The 18,705-nt window shown below is 52.5% G+C and overlaps 2 protein-coding genes across 3 annotated transcripts in view; both read right to left on the minus strand.

Annotated features, from left to right (window-relative positions):
* Positions 1-851: 851 nt before the first annotated feature.
* On the minus strand, positions 852-5,259 carry LOC119718509 (carbonic anhydrase 15-like). The gene is made up of 8 exons (XM_038187315.2): positions 5,043-5,259; positions 3,697-3,732; positions 2,911-3,081; positions 2,650-2,810; positions 2,230-2,322; positions 1,899-1,965; positions 1,575-1,741; positions 852-1,295 (listed from the first exon to the last, which is right to left on the minus strand). Exons 1-8 carry the CDS (start codon positions 5,107-5,109, stop codon positions 1,089-1,091), a joined length of 969 nt encoding a protein of 322 aa, XP_038043243.2. The 5' UTR covers positions 5,110-5,259; the 3' UTR covers positions 852-1,088.
* A 3,572-nt stretch (positions 5,260-8,831) lies between these two features.
* Positions 8,832-18,705, minus strand: part of DGCR2 (DiGeorge syndrome critical region gene 2) — a 48,947-nt gene continuing 39,073 nt past the window's right edge. For both annotated transcript variants that reach the window (XM_027470252.3, XM_072024527.1), the window contains exons 8-10: positions 15,678-15,830; positions 14,774-15,010; positions 8,832-14,008 (exon numbers count right to left, since the gene is read on the minus strand). In XM_027470252.3, the coding sequence (XP_027326053.1) occupies positions 13,767-14,008; positions 14,774-15,010; positions 15,678-15,830 (632 nt within the window). In that variant the 3' untranslated portion in view covers positions 8,832-13,766. The remainder of the gene's footprint in view (positions 14,009-14,773; positions 15,011-15,677; positions 15,831-18,705) is intronic.

The following is an 18,705-nucleotide window of genomic DNA, read 5'->3' on the forward strand; positions in this document are numbered from 1 at the left end:
GCTGTGCCCAGCCACACACAATGGGCTTCCTGCACTGCTCCTGGCCCTGTCCCCCTCCCCAGGCTCACCCACGGGCATGTTCAAAGCCCCTTAGTGTGGGGACACCACAGGGCACAGGGGACGCTGCCCTAGGGCAAGGTGGCAGGGACCAGCCTGCAGCCCCCACACCGGCCGTGGCTCGCCAAGGTCAGGCACACAGGGACGAGCGTGGCCCCACACATGCCGGCTGGCCCCGGCCCCAGCCGCCCTCTCACCCCCTGCACAGGGGTCTGTGGCTGCCAGGGGTCCCCTGGGCTCCCTGGATCTGCAGCGCACCCACACCCCAGCCCTGGCTGGCTCCGCGCAGGCCTGCAGCACCGTTTTCCCCCCAGAAATGAAGAAAAGCCCAGGCAGCCCCCCTCTGCTGCTAGCAGGGCCTGTGCTCTTACTCCCATAACTTCAAATGAGGCTGGAAGGGCCTGGAGCATCAGCAGGGTAAGGATGGGTCACCGCTCTGTGTGGCTCTGCCCCGAGGCGCAGGCAGGGCAGAGCAGGCACAGCTGCAGCAGTTTCTGCTGGCCTAAAATTAGCTTCTGGGAAAGGGCCACAAATTCCCCGTGCTGCACCCCGTGGGGCTGAGATGTGCCACGTCCCCATGACAGGGCCCGGGGGAAGGCAACGTGGCCACGTCTGCACATACAGCGACCACAGGGACACGTGCTGGGCCAGGATTCGGCCCCTGGGGCTCACGGTAGAGCCGTGCACCATCACAGAGCCAGCCTGGCCCCATCCTGCTGCCCCCAGCTCCCTGCAGCCCCCCGTGCCACGTACCCATCACCATCACCACTGAAGGGACACGGAGCCGGAGGCAGTGACGGGGCCGGGAGCTCGCCTTTATTCCAGCCCCAACAGGCCCCATAGCCCCGCAACAGGGTGGCTGAGCCCCACGTCCACACCAGCCAGGGCCGCAGCACCCTGGCCCAGCTGCTGCCCCGAAGTGCTTTTTTTTTTTTTTTTTCTTTTTTCCCCATTTCCTATGAATCAGATGTTGCCTTGCTTCTTTGCAAAGGTTTTGGGGGCCAGGAGGCGACGGGCGGGGGTGCCGGACCCTATGGGGATGGAGAGAGGGGGCTGAGCAGGGCCAGCAGGAGCAGCGGGGACAGGAGGTGGCCGGGGCAGCCGCGGCTGGAGGTGGCGTCCCTGGAGGCGAAGACCTTGCGGCTGTGGAGCGGCTGCGGCGGGCGGTAGTTGTTGGTCATCTTCAGGGGCACGGCGCCCGAGACTGGGAAGTAGACGGTGTTCACAAACGCCCGCAGCTGCCGGGGGGAGAGGCGTGGGGTTGGGAGCCGTGCCACTGCGTGTCCCAACCCTGGGGCACGCGTGGCTCAAACACGGGGCCAAGTGAATTCATCCACCCACCCCGCTCAGCTCCCCCAGCCCCACAGCCCAGCCCAGTGCCCCAGGAGCAGACACCCCCTTTACCTCCCCCATGCTATTGTTCAGGTGTAAGGAAACGCACAAGGAGCAGGTTGCTCACGGCACGGCTTTTGGCCACCTGAGGCTCTCCAGCCCCACGGCAGGGCCGCCCACGCTACCTGCGCCCAGCCGATGTCCACAGGCTCCTCGAACACGGTCCAGACGACGGCCTCGCTGCAGTCGGGGGTGGTGAGGGAGCCCTGGTAGCGGTAGTACCGGGAGAGCCGGCTGACGCGTGGCAGCAGCGTGCTCAGGCGGAAGGTGGAGGCCAGGTCCACAGATTGCCCTGCGTGGTGAGACGCGGGCACTCAGCCCACACCAGGACAGGGGACAGCAGGGCCACCCCCATCCGCTGCCCCACAACCCCCCCATTGCCACCAGCCCACCCCCAGGCCTCTCCCCTCCTGCTTGTGCCCCGGGGCAGGAGCACGAGGGTGCCTCACCAGCATGGGAGATGTTCCTCAGGCCGCTGACGATGGTGTTGTAGTTGGGGTTTGGGGCTTCAGAGACCTGCAATGCAAGAGCAAGCAGCTCAGGTGGGCAGAGCCCATCCCGCAGCCTGGCAGTGGGGTGGAGGAGTTTGCAGCGAGGCCCCTGCTTTATACGATGTCGGGGGGCTCTCAGGCAGGGATCGCCCAGAGCCGGCATTTCCCAAGGAGCCTTTGGGAACATATACGGGTCCTCTGGGGACATTTGCCCCCTGGTCGCAGCAGTGCTCTGCTTGAACCCACGGGTGCTGGAGGGCACCAACCCCATGAGCCACCACCAGCCTACCTGGAAGAAGCAGCCCAGGACGGCCAGCCCGCTCGGGTGCCCCTTGGCCTCCCCCAGGGTGCGGTACTTGGCGTTGATGTGGACGATGTGCAGCTGGGGAAAGACAGAGGGGCTGAGCGTGGGCACCCAGCCGAGCCCCTACCTCACCCTGACCTCGCCAGGCACTGGGTTGGGAGAGCAACATGCCAGGGGCAGAGGAGGGAAAGGGGATGCACAGCCCGTGTGCCCGAGCATCTGCTCCAGCCGCAGTGAGTCAGTTTTGCTCTACTCTGACAGACCATAAATACCTTACAGGCACAGAGGCTCGTTTGTCCAGGAGCATCCCAAGGTGTTTGGTGGAGCCGCGCTCACACCCGCCCTCCCTCCCTTCCCCGACTTGAGACACGATCCCTTCGGGCACCGGGGCTGCTCCCCGCCTACCTCCATGGGGAGCTGGTGCCCGTCCAGGGTGTGCTCGGAGCCGTTCCCGGCCGGGCTGCCCCAGTGGAAGTGGAGCTGCAGCGCGCGGTACCGGCCGGGGAGGCCCCCGCCGCTGATGGCGATGTGCTCGGAGGCCGGCTCACCCTCCAGGCTCAGCATCACTGCAAGGGACGGGATAGGGACAGGGCTGGCCCCGCGGGGACACCGGAGAGCTGCAGCACCAGCAGGGGGCTGAGCCCATCGCGGGGGCAGAGCACCCACCCGTGTGCCCGTTGTTCACCAGCCTCCACTTGCCCGGGGGGGCCTGGTCGTAGCCCTCGAAGACGATGTCCCCAAGGCCGCTGTCCCTCTGCAGCCGGCGCCTGTCGATGTTCACCGGGGACTGCTTGCTGCCGCCGCACGTGGCCTTCAGCTCCTTCCAGTGGCTGGGGCCTGCGGGGGGGCACGGCCGTGTGAGCCACCTCCACCCCCAGGGGGACACAAGGATGAGGGTGGCCAGGCCCCCAGCTGGCCCCGCAGTCTCCATCCCTTCTCTCATTACCCTGAGGAGGTTTTTGGCTGGAAATCTTGGGAGCTGCAGCCCCCCCGTGCTGCCCACCCCGCAGGTTCCCCATTACCCGCTGCCACCATTAAGGAGCAGTCCCCGCAGCCCTGCCGGGACATGTGGCCGGCTTTGTGCAGCCCTGGCTGCCCCCTGCCAGCCCCGCTCCTCAGCCAAAACCAGCCCTGGCCGCTGCCCGCCTTGGTTGAATTGTTGTGAAGTCAAATCTCTGCGGGGCAGCAACAAGCAGAGCCCGGCCGCTCGCACTCCTGGACACGGCTGACCTGCTGCGGTGGCCGGGCATGGTGCACGTGCACCCGAGGGCTATAAAGCAGCTGGGCTGTAACAGCTGATTAAATGCTCCTTGAGCCTTAATTAACCTTTTACAAGCTATTTGTGTGCTTCCAAACAATGTGCCCCCAGGCGTACCGAGGGCAGGTGCCTCTCAAGGCAGGGAGGGCACCAAAACAGAGCCGTGCCCTTGTGCCCGGGCTGTCCCCACTCACCACATTTGGGGTCCTGCGAGTCGTAGCACCACTGCCCTGCGGGAGAGAGCACGGGTCAGGGGGGCCACAGGGGCACCCCAAAACCCCTCTTGTTGCAGAGAAACCCCCCTCAGCCACCTGAGCCCCACCATTACTGCACGCTCACCCCCTCTCTGCCTTCCCAGGCAGCTCTGTGCGATTTGGGTCACCCCCTGGGGGTGGCCGGGCCCCATCTCCGCAGCCCCAGCCCGAGGGGGGAGGCAGTCACAGGGGGCTGCAGCACCCTCGGTGCCCCCGTGGCTGGTCAGGCAGCAGGAGGTGGCTGCAGCACGCAGGGGTGGCCGTGGGCAGGTCTGCACCCACGCCGCGGGGACAACGCTCGCCCCATCGCCTGGAGCATCCTCATCCAGAGCCGCTTCCCTCCCACCAGCGCTGCTGTCAGCGCTCGGAGGCAGGCGGCATGGGGACTCGCTCCACGCTGGGCTTCGGTGCGGCAGGGAAGCGGGAACACCGTGGAGCTGGAGCTCCCAGGGCTGCAGGCTCTGCTCCCATCACAGTCCCACCCACCGGCCCCAAATCCCTGCGTGACAGAACAGCCCCCCCGGCACCGCACGTCCCCGAGGGACTGGCTGCAGGGTGCGGATGCTGTGCCGGGGGAGCAGTGGCACAGCGCAGCCCCCGGCCTCGGCCCTTCGCAGCCACCCGTGGGGATGGGCCAGGCAAGCAGCCCCCGCTGAGCCCTTCCTGCACCACCTGTACTGCTGACAGCCCGGCCTGCGGCTCCGCGTCCACATCCCTGCTGCACAGCAGCCTCAGAGGGTTGGGAGCGGGATGGTGCCAGACTCGGACTGTCCCCAGGACAGGGATTTGGGGCTTTCCTCCCCATGCAGTGGGAGCTGAGCTCCTCGGGATCCCTCAGAGCCGCAGCATGCTGCCCTTGCCCCACCACAAGCATCCCCTGGCAGAAGCCAGATGAGCGCCTGCTGCTGCCGGTGTCATCCCAAAGCAGGGTGCCCGCATGCCCTAGCCCAGCACAGAAGCCCCAGGCTACTTGGAGGTTTCACCCACGGTGACATTCCCTGGGTTGCATCCCAAATCCCGAGTTCCTGAATGCCCACCCGACCCGATCAGCACCCACCCAGCCACCTCCTGCCAGGGCCAACACCTCCCCAACCCGGTGGCACAGCGGGGACAGGGATATCCTGCAGGGATGGGGCAGGACCAGGTCCCCCAGTCCCGAGCTTTCTGGACCCGTATCCACTCCCTGACAGGTGGAAGGGGAACAAACCGCTGGCACCCGCGCCCCACGCCCGTCCCTCCAGCCACCCCAGGCACCAGCAGCGCAGCGGGCAGGCAGCGCATCTCACCTCCCGCGGCTGCTCGGATGACAAGAGGCAAAGTCACAAAAGTTATCCCCAGCCCCTGCGGCCCCATGCCAGCAGCAGGGCCGTGCCGGCCACCCCGCCGTGATGCCCCGTCCTCCTCCGCAGTGCGCCCGGGCGGGCGGCAGGGCTGGGGCGGGATGCAGCGCTGCCAGCCCCGGAGAAATCCTCAGCTCCAGCCTGAGCACTGCTGTTAAATATTCATCACAAGGGCTGAGTTTTTAACTCCTCGCCTGCTAGGAGGGAGCAGGGAGCGCCCGGCCCCCAGCCAGCCCCTGCGCGCAGTGCCAGGCCCCTGCCCAGGCTGGCACGCGTGGGCAGCCAGGAGCAGCAGGGCAGCGGCAGCCTCCCAAAGCCCTGGGGCTGCACTGAGCTGCCCGGCCTGCTGCCCTCCTGGGGGCCAAGAGGGTGGCAGGGGTGTCACAGGCATCCCATCCCCTTAGGGATGCTCTCCATCCCTAAAGTGGGGGCTTGCAGCATCCCCACTGCACCCCCAGCCCTGTGCAGGGCCACAGACAGGCTCCTGCAGGACCATCGGTATTCAGGGAGGGTTGGGGCTGCCCCATCCTCTCCCCACTCCTTGCATGCACACACACACTTGTGCAAAGGAGCTTGTGACAGCCTCTACCCCCAGCATGGCTCTGGAACCCACCAGGAGCTGCCTGCGGTGCTGCCCCCCTGCTAGGGGGCTCACGGTAGGAGCTGGGGCCAGGCAGGGCCGTGGGAACCCACGGGCCAAACCCAGCTCACCCCTGTGATACCTCAGCCAGGGCTGGTTTGGGAAGTGGCCACTTTCCTGAGTGGGGCCGTAGAGGCAGCACCTCACAGCCTGTGCCCCCAGAGCCCCCATGGGGGGGGAGGTCACGTCCCAGGGGAGCTCTCATCCCAACGAAAGAGTTATTCTCCTGCAGAGGGTAGGTAGGAAGGGGAGTGAACGTGCAGGATTGTGGTGCTGTCACATTATCCTAAAATATCCCAGCTTTCTTCAGACAGCAGTGAAAAAGGAGGCCACAGGGCTCATCCCTCATCTCTTGCAGGTACTCACGTCCTGGCTCAGAGCTCGGCGGTGCTGCCAGGATAAATAAACCTCGGCACCGACACAAGGGCCGCAGAAACAAGTGTCCTGCTGGTGGCTTGGCCGGGGACTCACTGCAGCTCAGCTCTGCCACTTGCTGCAGGGACATCAAAGGCTGGGCTCACCTCTATGGGGCTCTTTGGGGCATGCTTGTCCCCCACCCCAGGCAGAGCCACTGCCCCACCATACCCAGTGTCACCCAGTGTCCCTCTTCCCCTGGCCATCACCGTGTCCGCAGCAGGGGGTGGCCGCCCTGCGCACTCCCTCCCCTCCATGCACCCACCCCGCCAATGGGCCTGGGGCTATTCCCCACCCTGGGGCATTCGCCAGGGCACAGTTTCTCTGGTGCTTATTTCTGGCAAGGCAGGCAGAAGCAGAGATGCTACCACAGAGGACACATGGCCAGGAGCACCATGCGGAGATGCCCAGCAGGGACGAGCCCCCTGTCCCATGATGGCCCCACAAGAAGAGGCCGTACCTGCTCCCACCCGTCCCAGTGCCCTCCCGCTGCACCAGGCTGGAGCAGCCTGCAGTTTCTATAGGAACCAGATCAAACCTTCCCGGAGCTGCTCTGTGCTTCCCAGCCTGCTGCTGCTGCTGCGATGGTGGCGGGGGGCTCACAGCTGAACCCTGCAGCTCCGCGCTGTCCTCACGGAGAGACCACGTCCATCTCCCTGCCGCGCAGGAGCCAGCAGGAGGTGAGCTCCCGCTGGCATGCGTGCGCACCAGCATGAAGGGAGAGAGCCATTATAGGAAAAAAAAAAAAAAAGGCTCTGAAAAATAAAAATAGTTTCTGAAGCTGCAGCCATCGATCAGACGTGGGCACGGTGCCACCCTGCTGGGAACCCCCGCCACAGGCATCATCAGCGAGCGTTGCACCAACACGCGGCAGTGCCAAGAGCAGCTCCCGGCGGTGAATCCTGCGCTGAGCCCGGCCCGGGGACGTGGGGTGAGCAGGACAGCGGCAAGACAAGGACTGGAGCAGGCAGAGCGGTGCTGCGTGGGTCAGGCAGCCCAGAGATGGGTGCTCAGAGCGTTGTGTGAGAGCAGCAGGGAGATGGAGCCCGAGCAGAATAAATACCCCGGTGGCTCCTGACTTTGCTCTGCTGTTGGCAGTGAGCTGGCGTGGCCAGAGAGCTGGGGCAGGGAGCGCAGCAGCACCCGGTGCCCGCACAAAGGCGGCAGTGTGGGCAGCAGCTGCGTGTGGCCCCATCGCCCCCCTGCACTGCCTGGCACCCCGGGGCCAAGCGCTGCATCTGCCTGTGGCACCGGCAGCGAATGCCACCTCGCCTCCTGTCACCCCAAAACTCTGCGGGCAGGGGATGGCGAGCGGTGGCACGGTGGCGGCAGTGACACCGTGTGCTGGCCGGTGTTCAGCAATGAGCGCATCCTGCGGCCACCGAGCCACCAGCAGAGCTCGGGCACAGCCCGGAGCATCCCGCAGACCCCTCGGCAGGCACCGAGCCCAGTGACCGAGCGTTTCCATGAGCTCAGCCCCAGCCCGGAGCCACATCACCGTCCCCTCGGCCAGGGCTGGACCATGCGCTAAGGGGCCACAGCTCCTTCCCCAGCCCCGAGAGCAGCTCCCTGGGGCCTTGCTGGGAGTGGGAGCTCCGTTCTTTGGTCACCTCCCCCAGCTAAAGGGGATTTGACCCCACACAGCCCTAGGAATGGAGCCCAGTTTGGGGCTGGGATTTTGTTTCCAGCCCTGAGGAGGCCAGAAGGCCGCAGAGCGCTGCCACAGGGATGGGGGCACGCGGGCACCGGGGGGGCTGCAGGGCTCAGGGGATGGCAGGGGAAATCCGTGCTGCAGCAGCAGGCTCGCATCCCTAAAGGCACACAACAGCTTAAAGGGACTTATTTTTCCACCAAGGCCTCTCGGGCACGGCCCTGCCGCCAGGCGGCCCCGTGAGGGCGGTGAGGGGCCTGCAGGGACAGGGACAGGGCCCGGGCCCTGCGGCTCGCTCCTGCCCCCTGCTGCCCACACGAAGCCCCCTGCCAAAGCCCCGCCGCTGCCCCAAGGCTGCTCCGGGCCCCCCGAGGCTCCCCCTGCACAGGATGAAGGCCGGAGCTCGCCCAGCAGCAGGGCCAGGCCCGGGGCACGGCCCCAACCTTCCCTTTGGAAGCTTCAGGACAAAGGGGCGCTTTAGAATAGCTCGAGGTTGGGACAGGGGAGCTCCCATCTGGCTTTTCTGTCAGTGACACACAACTTGTGACAAGAGATCAGTGCTGACAAGGGGCTCTGGCTGCCCTGGGTATGTAGCTGTGATCCCTGCTGGTTAAACACCAGTCCCCAGGCAGGATCAGGCACCGAATGCTGCCCGAGGGCCCGGCTGCTCCATGCAGGCCATGGCGAGCTGCAGGGCTCAGCTCCCTCCTGTCCCACCCACCGCTGCCTTGTGCCGCTCCTGCCTCGCTTCTGCTCCTTCCACAGGCTCCCAGCAGCTCCATGAGGGCAGCAGGAAGGGGCTGCACCTCACCTTAGAGGTTATCAACACCAGACTTTCTTCAAGTTACATTATTACAGGTAAACATCGCTGGTATTTGTACACAGACATGTCTACAGCCACCTTGTTTGAAACCAAACAAGTCTACTGATCTTCTGGCAAGGTCACGGTCTGGAAGTGCACCTAAGGCTTCCTTCACGCTGCTGAAGAACCACACCAGGGCAAGAAATCAGGAGACAGCGAAACGGACCGTTTGTCTTACAGAACACAATTTATTTGGCATTTGGATGAAATGTTTCTCACAGCATCTTGAGAAAAAGAAAGATTAGTGCCAACCCCAAAGAAAGAAGTTAAAACAAAAAAACAGTGTCACAGGGACTGAATTATCATAGTATCAAATTTAAATTCTACATGGTATTTCACAGAATATCAAAATCTTTTATACACTGCCACAGTTAAATCCAGTCACAAACCAACTACACAGGAGAAGCCTGCAAATGCAGCGTTGGCTAAAATTATTTTCCAAGAGAAGGTAAAAAGCAGTGTCTCATTCTCTCTCTCAGCCTCCCAGGCATACACAAGTCTGACATTCAGATTACAGTGCAGCATGGCCATGCACGCAGGCTGCAAGTGCAGCATCTCTGCTGGCATCAACTCCAACCCACTCAACGTTCAAGGTGCACAATACTGGAAAATTAAAGCTATGTCGTACCGTAGCAGGCAGCTAATGCAGAATATTGTTAGGGGAAGCAGATCCTCACCGCTGAATGCATCTATTCCAAAGAAACACAGATTTCGTTTGGAACTGGGTAACGGTGGAAGCAGAATGTATGAACTTTGATTGATTTGCCTCCTCTACACTGATTTGTTCTAATTTTAGGGTCCAGTTCCCAACTTGCAAGGGATATTTAAAAGAAATTTCTGTATATTTCATGTTCTTTAGCTAAGTAGAGAGGAAAAAATACATTTCAGCAACTGAAAAAAAAAAAAGAGATGTTATGGATCATATGAGAAAACATGAGAACTTCAGGGCTTTATCGCTGAAAAAAATGACTTCTGAAAGATAAAAACAGTTTTTAAAACAGCTTCAAATTCAATTAACAGATGGGAAAAGAACAGTAAGTTACTGGTCACAAAAACAATTTCTTCCCAGGTGAAACTTCAGAGATGCATGAATTGGGCAGCCCTGTGCCACCGGCTCAGGCAGAGCCCAGTGACTTCCAGGAATGCTGCCTGTGCACAGACCGTAAGATTAAGCCTTCAGGAAAAAAATTCACCTGCTTCTTTTTTCTTCTCGACCAGCGCCCTGTCACAAATGGATAAAGGAATCGTCTGAGACTCAGGACTAGACACAACCGAACATTACGCAGACAAGTTCTTTGTACATCTGAATGACAATTTTGATCTTCTAGCACAGAACTAAACCCACTGTCTTTCTAACATTACAATATTCTACAACTCACCTATTAAAAAAAGAGAGGCTGCTGTGAGACTGCGTACATGTATCACTGGTAACACCGATACAAGTGAATATCTATGACTGCCCGTGAAGGAACAGCAGAGACCTCAATATGGCACCACAGTACGTAGTAAGGAAGGGGAAACTGAGGAACGGTTTTGTTAGAGGCCACAATGGGATGCGTGAGCCCTGCACAGGACAGAGTACTGACACCTGACAAGATAGATTGTGGTCAGGAACATTCAAAGAGAAATGCCCTCTTTGCTCATTTGTGCTGCAAGGAACGATAAGGTAATGGAACCTCCCCTGCTGTATCTGCAGGAAGATTGGGGATGCACCAGTAGATAAGAAAAACATCCAGAGAAGTGAATGGTGATGGGGAGAAAAAAAAATAAAAATCAATGCACAAAATAACTCTAAAAGATCTCATCAATCTAATGGCAATCAAAACAGTAAGGTCTTCCTCAGGCAAGCATCAAGCTTCAAACCCCTTTAATTGGCGCTCAGAACAAAGTTACGTACCAGTCACCTTGCCAAGGGCAAGGAAGTTTTGCTGAGGAGTCAACTGCTGTCAGGAAAACTAACCCTTCCCCAGTTGGTCCAGAAGTCTTAGCAGTTGTGACGTTCTCTGCTCCAAGAGAGAATACTCAATGTGAAAAAGCTACGTTAAAATGGGAAATAAATGACATTTTTATTGCCAAATTAGAAGCTCACTGAGAGGTAAACAAGAGCTGTACTTAGTGAGCTGCTCCATTCAAGGCAAGATCTCCCTCGTTTACAGTTAAGATGAAGAAAGATAGGGAAAAAGAGAGAAAGTTGCAGCCTCTGTGCCAACATAGAAGCGGGAAAGGCTCAGAAGCTATAGGAAACATATTACACTGAGGCTTCTACAAAGAAGCCCGCATTTGGAACAACTATAGCCGGGAGCTATCATGAAGTTACGAATCGTAACAGAGCTTATTTTCAATAAATTCACCACAGAACCAAAAGTAAAATAAAAAAAATATATATTGAACAGATTCCTGCAGTGTTATGAGATGTGTGAGGTAAGGTATCTGTTCACCTCAACCACAAAACACAGCTTCAGAGACTAAACCAAGCCAAAAGGCTTTTTGTTATTGCGCTAGGATACTACAGAGAATGAATGTTCCATCTGGCTTCAAAAGGAATTAGAAATTTTCTAATTTGCACTGCTAACAAAATATTTTCAGGAACAGATTGTAGTAGCATAGACTTTGCATCCTACTTAAGTGTACACTATCACATCCTGTCCTACAACAGAGTGTAGCCAGCTTCAGAGAAGTATTAACCCTAAGAGCCTAGTTTATATCCCAGTGCTTAGCTTCACCTAGCTGGACGCAGCACAAAGGGTACCGTCTACAGTGTATATATATTTTTATATATATATCGCCACCCAGAGACACACGCACGCACGCACACGCATTCGTACCTATAAAACTAAAGAAAAATCAGTACATACAATGTATAAAACGTATGAATGTGCTCAAAAATGCACAAAACCCGCTTTATTTTCATACTTCAGAAATGCTCAATTTGTATGCATGGTTCTCACTACTGCTATCCATCCACTTCGTTAGACCAGGACTTGATCTCAGAGGAGGAGATGGCAACAGATCCCCCAGGGTGGAGAATTGCTCCTCTCGTTTCGTGCTGCTCACGTTAGAGCCAGTCAAACCAGAGAACAGGACGCGCCGTGGTGGTACGACTCCAGGCGAGAGGCTTCCTAACAGTGCTTCCTCCTACTCGCGCGGCAGCAGCGCACACGAGAACTGTGATTCACTCTCCAATGGATTCAAGATCGTTAGCAAGTGTCTGAACGTCAAGACTCCAGATATGATCTCAATAATGAAACTCACAGTTTTCTGTGCAAAAGGAGTTGAATTGTCAAGACCAATCCTCAAATACAGTATAAGCCTATAGGCAAGACACAGAATAGAAAGTAGCAGCATATTCAGTAGGGAAAAGTCAGCTGCACTGGGAAACCACAATAGTGGGTTAGGATTTGTCATACAAGTATGATTTCTCATCATTACTAGAAAAATAATTCACATATACACCCCCATGCAGTGTTTTCTTCCTGTCCCTCTAGGCTTGTACCCTTCATAAGGTAATAGGAGAACACTCACAAGGGGCATTCTTTACATATTCCTTATAATTTATCTCATCTGCTGACTGCTACAATAAGTCAAGGAGAAGCAGAGGCAAGAGGAGGTTGGAGGGTAGGGGCAAATTATTTGTTCACTAAAATCCCACTTAAATTTAAAACCACCTGTAAAGATTGTTTTGCACTCATTATCAAAACCAACAGTGCTTGACCTTGGGATTAGTGAGGGAGTGAATTAATCTCTTTTTGCAATGTTTAAATTAGCTTAAAGAATTCAATCTGAGGGAAAAATTGAAGATCACATATCAGAGTGAAGCAGACTGCTTTACTGATTTAAGTACACTAACCTCATTATAACCCCTTGTGGAACCTGGATAAATGTTTTGGGGTGTGGGTGGGGAGAATTCCGAGAATAGGGTTGGCATTTATAGGATTAAGATAAGAAACAAGTGTCCAATTAAACATTATGTACAGTGTGTTGATCAGTGTTTTTAAATGTTATTTGTAGAAACTGTAAAGAAGTGAAATGGAAGGGAGGGAACACACTTACATGCTAAATATAGCATGCAATAAGAAAAGCAAGAACAATGGTCTTTTATCCAGGCCAGTTTTGTGCAACTGTTCATTGTAAAGGAGTTAGACTACAAAGAAAAAACACTTCAACCTTCCTTATGGGATTACAACAAACAGGGGCTTTGTATAGTGAAGTTAGACTGTGTCAAAGTTAACTGCTCCCCGCCTCTTCCCTTAAGTACTACCTGACACACACGAGGATTCTACTGAAGGGATGCCAGCACTGCGCAGACCCCATTTTCTTTATAGCACAGAAGTTTATCTTACAGCATTAAATTTTGCAGCTACCAACAACAAATAACTGTAATTGCAAATCCTGGTTTTCTTGGTACCCACTTCCATCAACAGACAAAGTTGCACATTGCGTAGATCATTTATGCTCCAGTCCCTAGGGTGTTTTGAAACAGCAAGGCAGATCAAAACACAAATGTTTCATCCTGTGTAACTCTTACGTGGTAGCATGTTTTAGCTCCTCAGTGTTTCTGCTCTGTGTAACGGATGCCTAGCCCCTTCCCCTGCAGTTCAGTCTTCTCTGTCTTTTCCAAGTGTAGCACTGAAGCAAGAGAGAAAGCAACTGATTGAACAATGACTGCCCCTACCCTCCTTTTCCATTGTCTGTTCCCTGGGTCCAGTGGTATCCAGCCAAATCCAAGCAGCTTTTTCTGATGTGGATTTTGTTTCCTCTCAGTTAAAAAACAAACAAACAAAACAAAACAAAAAAGCAAAAACAAAAAGAAACACTACCCATACTTTTCCTCTCCTTGAAGTCAAAGGAATTCTCTGCATTCTTTTCCATAGCCAATGGAAAAAAAAAAAAAAGAGCAGTTATACAGTCCATATTTACAGGACAAACTGATTAGTGAACGAGTAACGACAGCCAAAAACAAGAGGCACGATCCTAATCTAGAACATAAAAGCAGTGTTCAAAACAAAGTGGAGATTCCTTCTGAAGTTCAAACCATGGATTAGTGTTTGTCTGTGCAAACAGTTGCTAAAACTATTTCTGACCGGCAGTCGGCTTTTTATTCCTTTATACAATGGTATTGAGAGAACAGTGGCTGTGACGGCTGCCCGTAAGAGTTTCTGCCGGTGTGTTTTCATTTAGCGGTGTGTCGGGAGGGACAAGAAAGGTGCTGCTGTCAGCAGAGTCTTCCAGCTCCACTGGAGAAGGACCAACTGAGGGAGGAAGCGATCCCTCTGTAAGCTGTGGGGATACATCACAGTTTCCTAGAGATGGAGGACTGCTCTGCACAGTCTGAGAAAGAACTCCATCTGGAAAAGATGAAGAAAGGCAGGATCAGGAGGTGAAGTATGTCATTTCACATTCTCAAATAGATTTACTATCTGTGGTTTCTGGAAGCTCTGAGCTTTTCCCGTCTTTGTATTAATGCACATGACACGGCAAAGGAGGAAAATTATGTAGCAAAAATATAACATTGATATATATAAATAAGACTGATTAGTGCAAGCATCTTACTTATCTTGTGAGATATGCTGCTATGAAATCCGAAATTGGAATCAGTTCTACAGTATGCTAATATCGCAGCTGCAAAACTGAAGAGCGCTGGGTGAATCATTAAAAAGTGGTATTTTTGGTCAAATTTTTTGGCTGTGGGTGGGGGGAGTGGGGAGTGGAGAAGAGGCTGGATATGTTTTGTTTAAAATCTCTTGTACTTGGCATTTATTCTACTCTTTAATACCAATTTCTGCAGACCTAGCTCCAAAAGACCAGAAAAGGTACCAGCATGATGGAAACTATGTACCCCACCCAAGGTAAGACTTTAAAATCAGTAAAGACTAAGAGTTAAGCTGCTCGCAGCATGGACTCCACTTTAATTTCAGTGACTTTTCCAGAAGACAAACAAAACCACACCACAACACCCAAGCTGAATGATACTTCTAACAAAAATCTTTTCCATATGGAAATAGATTTGTATTTTCTCACCACAATCACTAAAATACACGACTATAGTTTTTTGTTTGTTTGTTTTAAATAAAAAATAAAAACAAGGAAAAAAGAAGCTACTTCCTGCATACCTGGAGTGGAACAAAGGATGCTGTCAGGATTGACAGAAGCCTCATAAGGAGGAGGTGGGTCATCTGGATGTTGAATGTCTGGATACTTGTAAGCAGTATAGGGTGGAGGTGGATCATGGAAATGAAACGCTCCCCCTTCCCCGTCATCTGAAAGATGCAGTGGAGTAAGGCCAGTTCCAAAACCATCAGGACCATAATCAAAACCAGGCATCCTGCGGCCCAAGTTAAAGTGGTGCACTATGTCGAGATAAGAGAAAGAAAGGAGGAGTTTATACCACATTTTCTTTTTCAGGTTAAGGCAGATCTCAACACCTTCTTCCACTTTTCACAGCCAAGGAACTCACGTCTCCTGAACACCTAGAAAAGCCTAAATAACCTATACAGGTCAACTCGCTGCAGTTACACAACAAAACCCAAGGCCACCTGCTTCTAGCCTCTTTGTCCTGCACCACAGCTAAATTTGTATCTAAGCTCTTCAAACCAAAGACATCATTCACACACAAGATATTTCAGATTTGGACCACATACAAACAAGTATTCTTCCATTATTGGCTAAGAAGTTTGAAGAACATTCAGGTTTGAAGAAACTACACACAAAGAGGCAGAAATGAGCAAGACCATGATACTTCTCACTTCCACACATCAACAATAAGCATTAAGTGCAAGAGAAGTACGCACTTACTATTTTAAATGAGTGCTTCACAGAAAAAAACTTGTAGAAATCGTGACCCATTCAGGCAGCCAGTACATAGCTACATTTGGGTACAGTACTGACTAGAATTTATTACCAGACTTCCACTGATGTTCTCCACATAGATTTGTATCTCTTCTCTTTTCATCCTGGAGCCCATTTACACTACACACATTTACAGATCAAGACTCACTACAAATACAGGCTACTTACAATTTGCTCCGATCAAAGACTCTATGCGCTCTCTCCGTCTCTGGCGTAGCCGGTGGACCATGAAGAGCAGCAAAGAGAGGATGAGGAAGGATGAAATGCAGCTAACTATCAGACGCATTCCACCAGCCATTGAGTCAAACAAGCTGTTCCCATCTGTTACATAAAATATAGGAAAGAAGCCCGTTACTTATGTTCAAGACTCATTTTTCCTCGATGTTCTTTTGTCAGTAATGGAGAAAAATGCAGAGTCGAGATTCATTAGCCTGGTTTAATGGTTCTCCAGACTTCAGAAGTGTAGAAAAAATGAATCATTAGATGATTTATCTATTTACTGCAAGGAGACTTAAATGCTTCTAAATATGTTACTCAGCAAAAGGCACAAAATATTGAAGGCTTCAGGTCTCTGAAAAAGAGAAAAACAAAGGTTAAGAGTATTTTGTGCATCAACTTGTCTCCCTGGCATGGCTGATGGTCTTGTAGTAAAAGAGAACAGCAAGCCTGGAAGCTATGGGAAAGGTCTGAGAACTGGCATATCTACACAGTATTTCTACGTGACTTTGGGGCATCTTAACTTGTCTATTCCAAACAATAAAATTGCTAAACGTTTTCATTATCACCAAGATGCAGTCATCCAAATTCCATGTGTCATAGGTACCATGGTTATCAACGTTAAATGATAGGAAATAAAAATACCTTAATAAGCTGAATCAACATGATAACCATCTCTCAAAAAATTAAGAGAGATTAAGATAAGAGATGAAGATAAACAGGAATTACGTATTTTCCTAAACTCACTGAAAGCAAGTGGTGCGACACGGAACAGACCCAGGAGCTTAGGGCTTCTAGAGCTCTATGTCAGAGCTAACCAGATCCACATTGGAAGGCTGCTGAGAGCAAATTATCACTGTTCTGTCAGTGCCAGGCACAAGAGGTATTTTTCACAATTCAACTAATCGGGCTTAAAGTAGCCTGCAAACAGACAGACACTCCACAGAAAAACAGACAGAAGTGACTGTGCTGTTCTCTTTGCCCGAATTTCCTGTTAAAGAGCTCTGATCAAGAAAGGAACTGAGGTTAGATGTGGCTAAGCAGAAGAAGCAGCTGCACAACCTGGTTGTGACGGTTACACAACGCTAGAGAACACAAGCAGCACCAAGTATGAACCCCGTGCCCAGCCAGTACAGCACCACACCAACACACTTGGCAGAGCAGCCAGCCCCTGGCCCCTCTCCTTCCTTTCCTGCACCCACCACAGCTGCAAGAGCTCTCAGTACCTTCCCTTCCACTGAGCAGCAAAATCTGCACCAACGATTCCTTACAGAACACAAGAAGCCTCACAAAAACTGTAAATACCAATTTGCTACAAATGCTAGGAATAGAAAAAGCCACCTTATTTAGGCATTGCTAGAAGTACACGGCTAACACGGCTGATTTATTACCTAACCCATTCCCGAGTAATTCATTTAATAGTGCACTATGCATAGAACTCCAACGTAACACCCTCTCAAATCTGGCTGTGCAGTACAAAAGCCTCTGTGCTGTCAAATCTTTTAGCAGCTCTCCCTGTCAGAGCTCGAACTGATGCAGTCACACAGCAGCAGTACCCAACCAACACCCCCTCCAACAGCACGGACCTGCCGGCGTTCCTCCTCCATGTTATGGCAACGCTGACTTTGTGGCCACTAGAAATTAGTTCTAAGAGTTGCCTTAAATAAAAGGACTTCAGTAAAACACAGACACAGTGAAGCATGATGTAAACTTGTAGTCGGAATGCCTGGCACTGCCTCTTCCACATATTCTCTTCAGACCAGCTAAAAGTGCAAATTTTGGGCCTGCTGGGGAGGCTGGGCCGCTTTCGTACTGCTCCCAGCCTCTGACAGCTCCTACCACTCAACCTGCTCAGCTGGATAAACTATTGTAAAGCCCTAGATTAAAGTAAAAAGAAAAAAAAGAGACAGAGACCCAGCTTGTACAGAACAAGATGAGCCATCACAGATTTTCAACCTACATAAACAGGAATGGATTATTTCAGAAAGGCAGTTTTACACTCAGGGCAGCAGTAACATCCTGTAACTGTCCCAATTTAGTCACTAGAGAAGCTTCTCTATCACCAGCCCTTTCAAATATTTTATTTCTTTCAACTCCATTTCACAAGTGAGAGTTCCAGATCTGTACAAACAAGAACCCCACGAAACAACAGGAGTCCCACATCCTTGAAGAGGCAATTGACAAATGACTTCAGTTTCAGCATTAGTACACAAAAGATTTTCATGTGCTATTTATCTTCAACTAAATGAGAAGCATCTTTCAAGATAGTACAGCTGGGATTGCTCAGCTTACTCCTACCACTGAAAAATTCCCCTACTACCAAGTCCTTGAGTAATATTCTTTATCCACTTGTAATCGTTGCTCACCCACTCACACAACACGAGCTGATTACCTGCCAACCCAACAGCGGGATTTATTTCCCCCCAGTCTCTCCTTGGGTGATGAATTCACTTACCCTTGATTAGTAAAACAGTTTTCTTTCCTTTGCAACAAAGCTTAGAGGAGATATATGTAAGAATTGGACAAAGATAAATACATGCTGATTAAAGAAAGTAATTCATTAATTTTGTCAGCTGGAATTGTCATTTATCAACACCCAGAACAAAAACTGAAGTGTGTCATCTCAAAATGTCAGTGTTCATCGTTAGCTGAAGTAACTTTATTATGAAGTCAGGCAACTGCTTGATGATTCTGCTCTCAAAAACCAAGTTACTAAAAAACCAGAACACTTCAGACAAGAGTGTAATGAAACAGTCTTATATAGCATCAGTACAGGAAGAAGAGCTTAGGGATCAGAAAGGATGTGATAAAATACAGTCTTCAAATCAGTATTCATGAAATAGTTAAGACCCACAGTATAAGCAAGGATTAAAGAACATTGAGTGAGGTTATCCCAGGTCGTCTTATCCTGTCTGTTGGATGATGCCTTGCTGACACTGTTCCTGAAGATTAAAAAAAAAAAAAAAAAAAAGACAGCGAA

The sequence above is a fragment of the Anas platyrhynchos genome, chromosome 16 (genome assembly GCF_047663525.1).
Source record: "Anas platyrhynchos isolate ZD024472 breed Pekin duck chromosome 16, IASCAAS_PekinDuck_T2T, whole genome shotgun sequence".
Taxonomy (NCBI): Eukaryota; Metazoa; Chordata; class Aves; order Anseriformes; family Anatidae; genus Anas; species Anas platyrhynchos.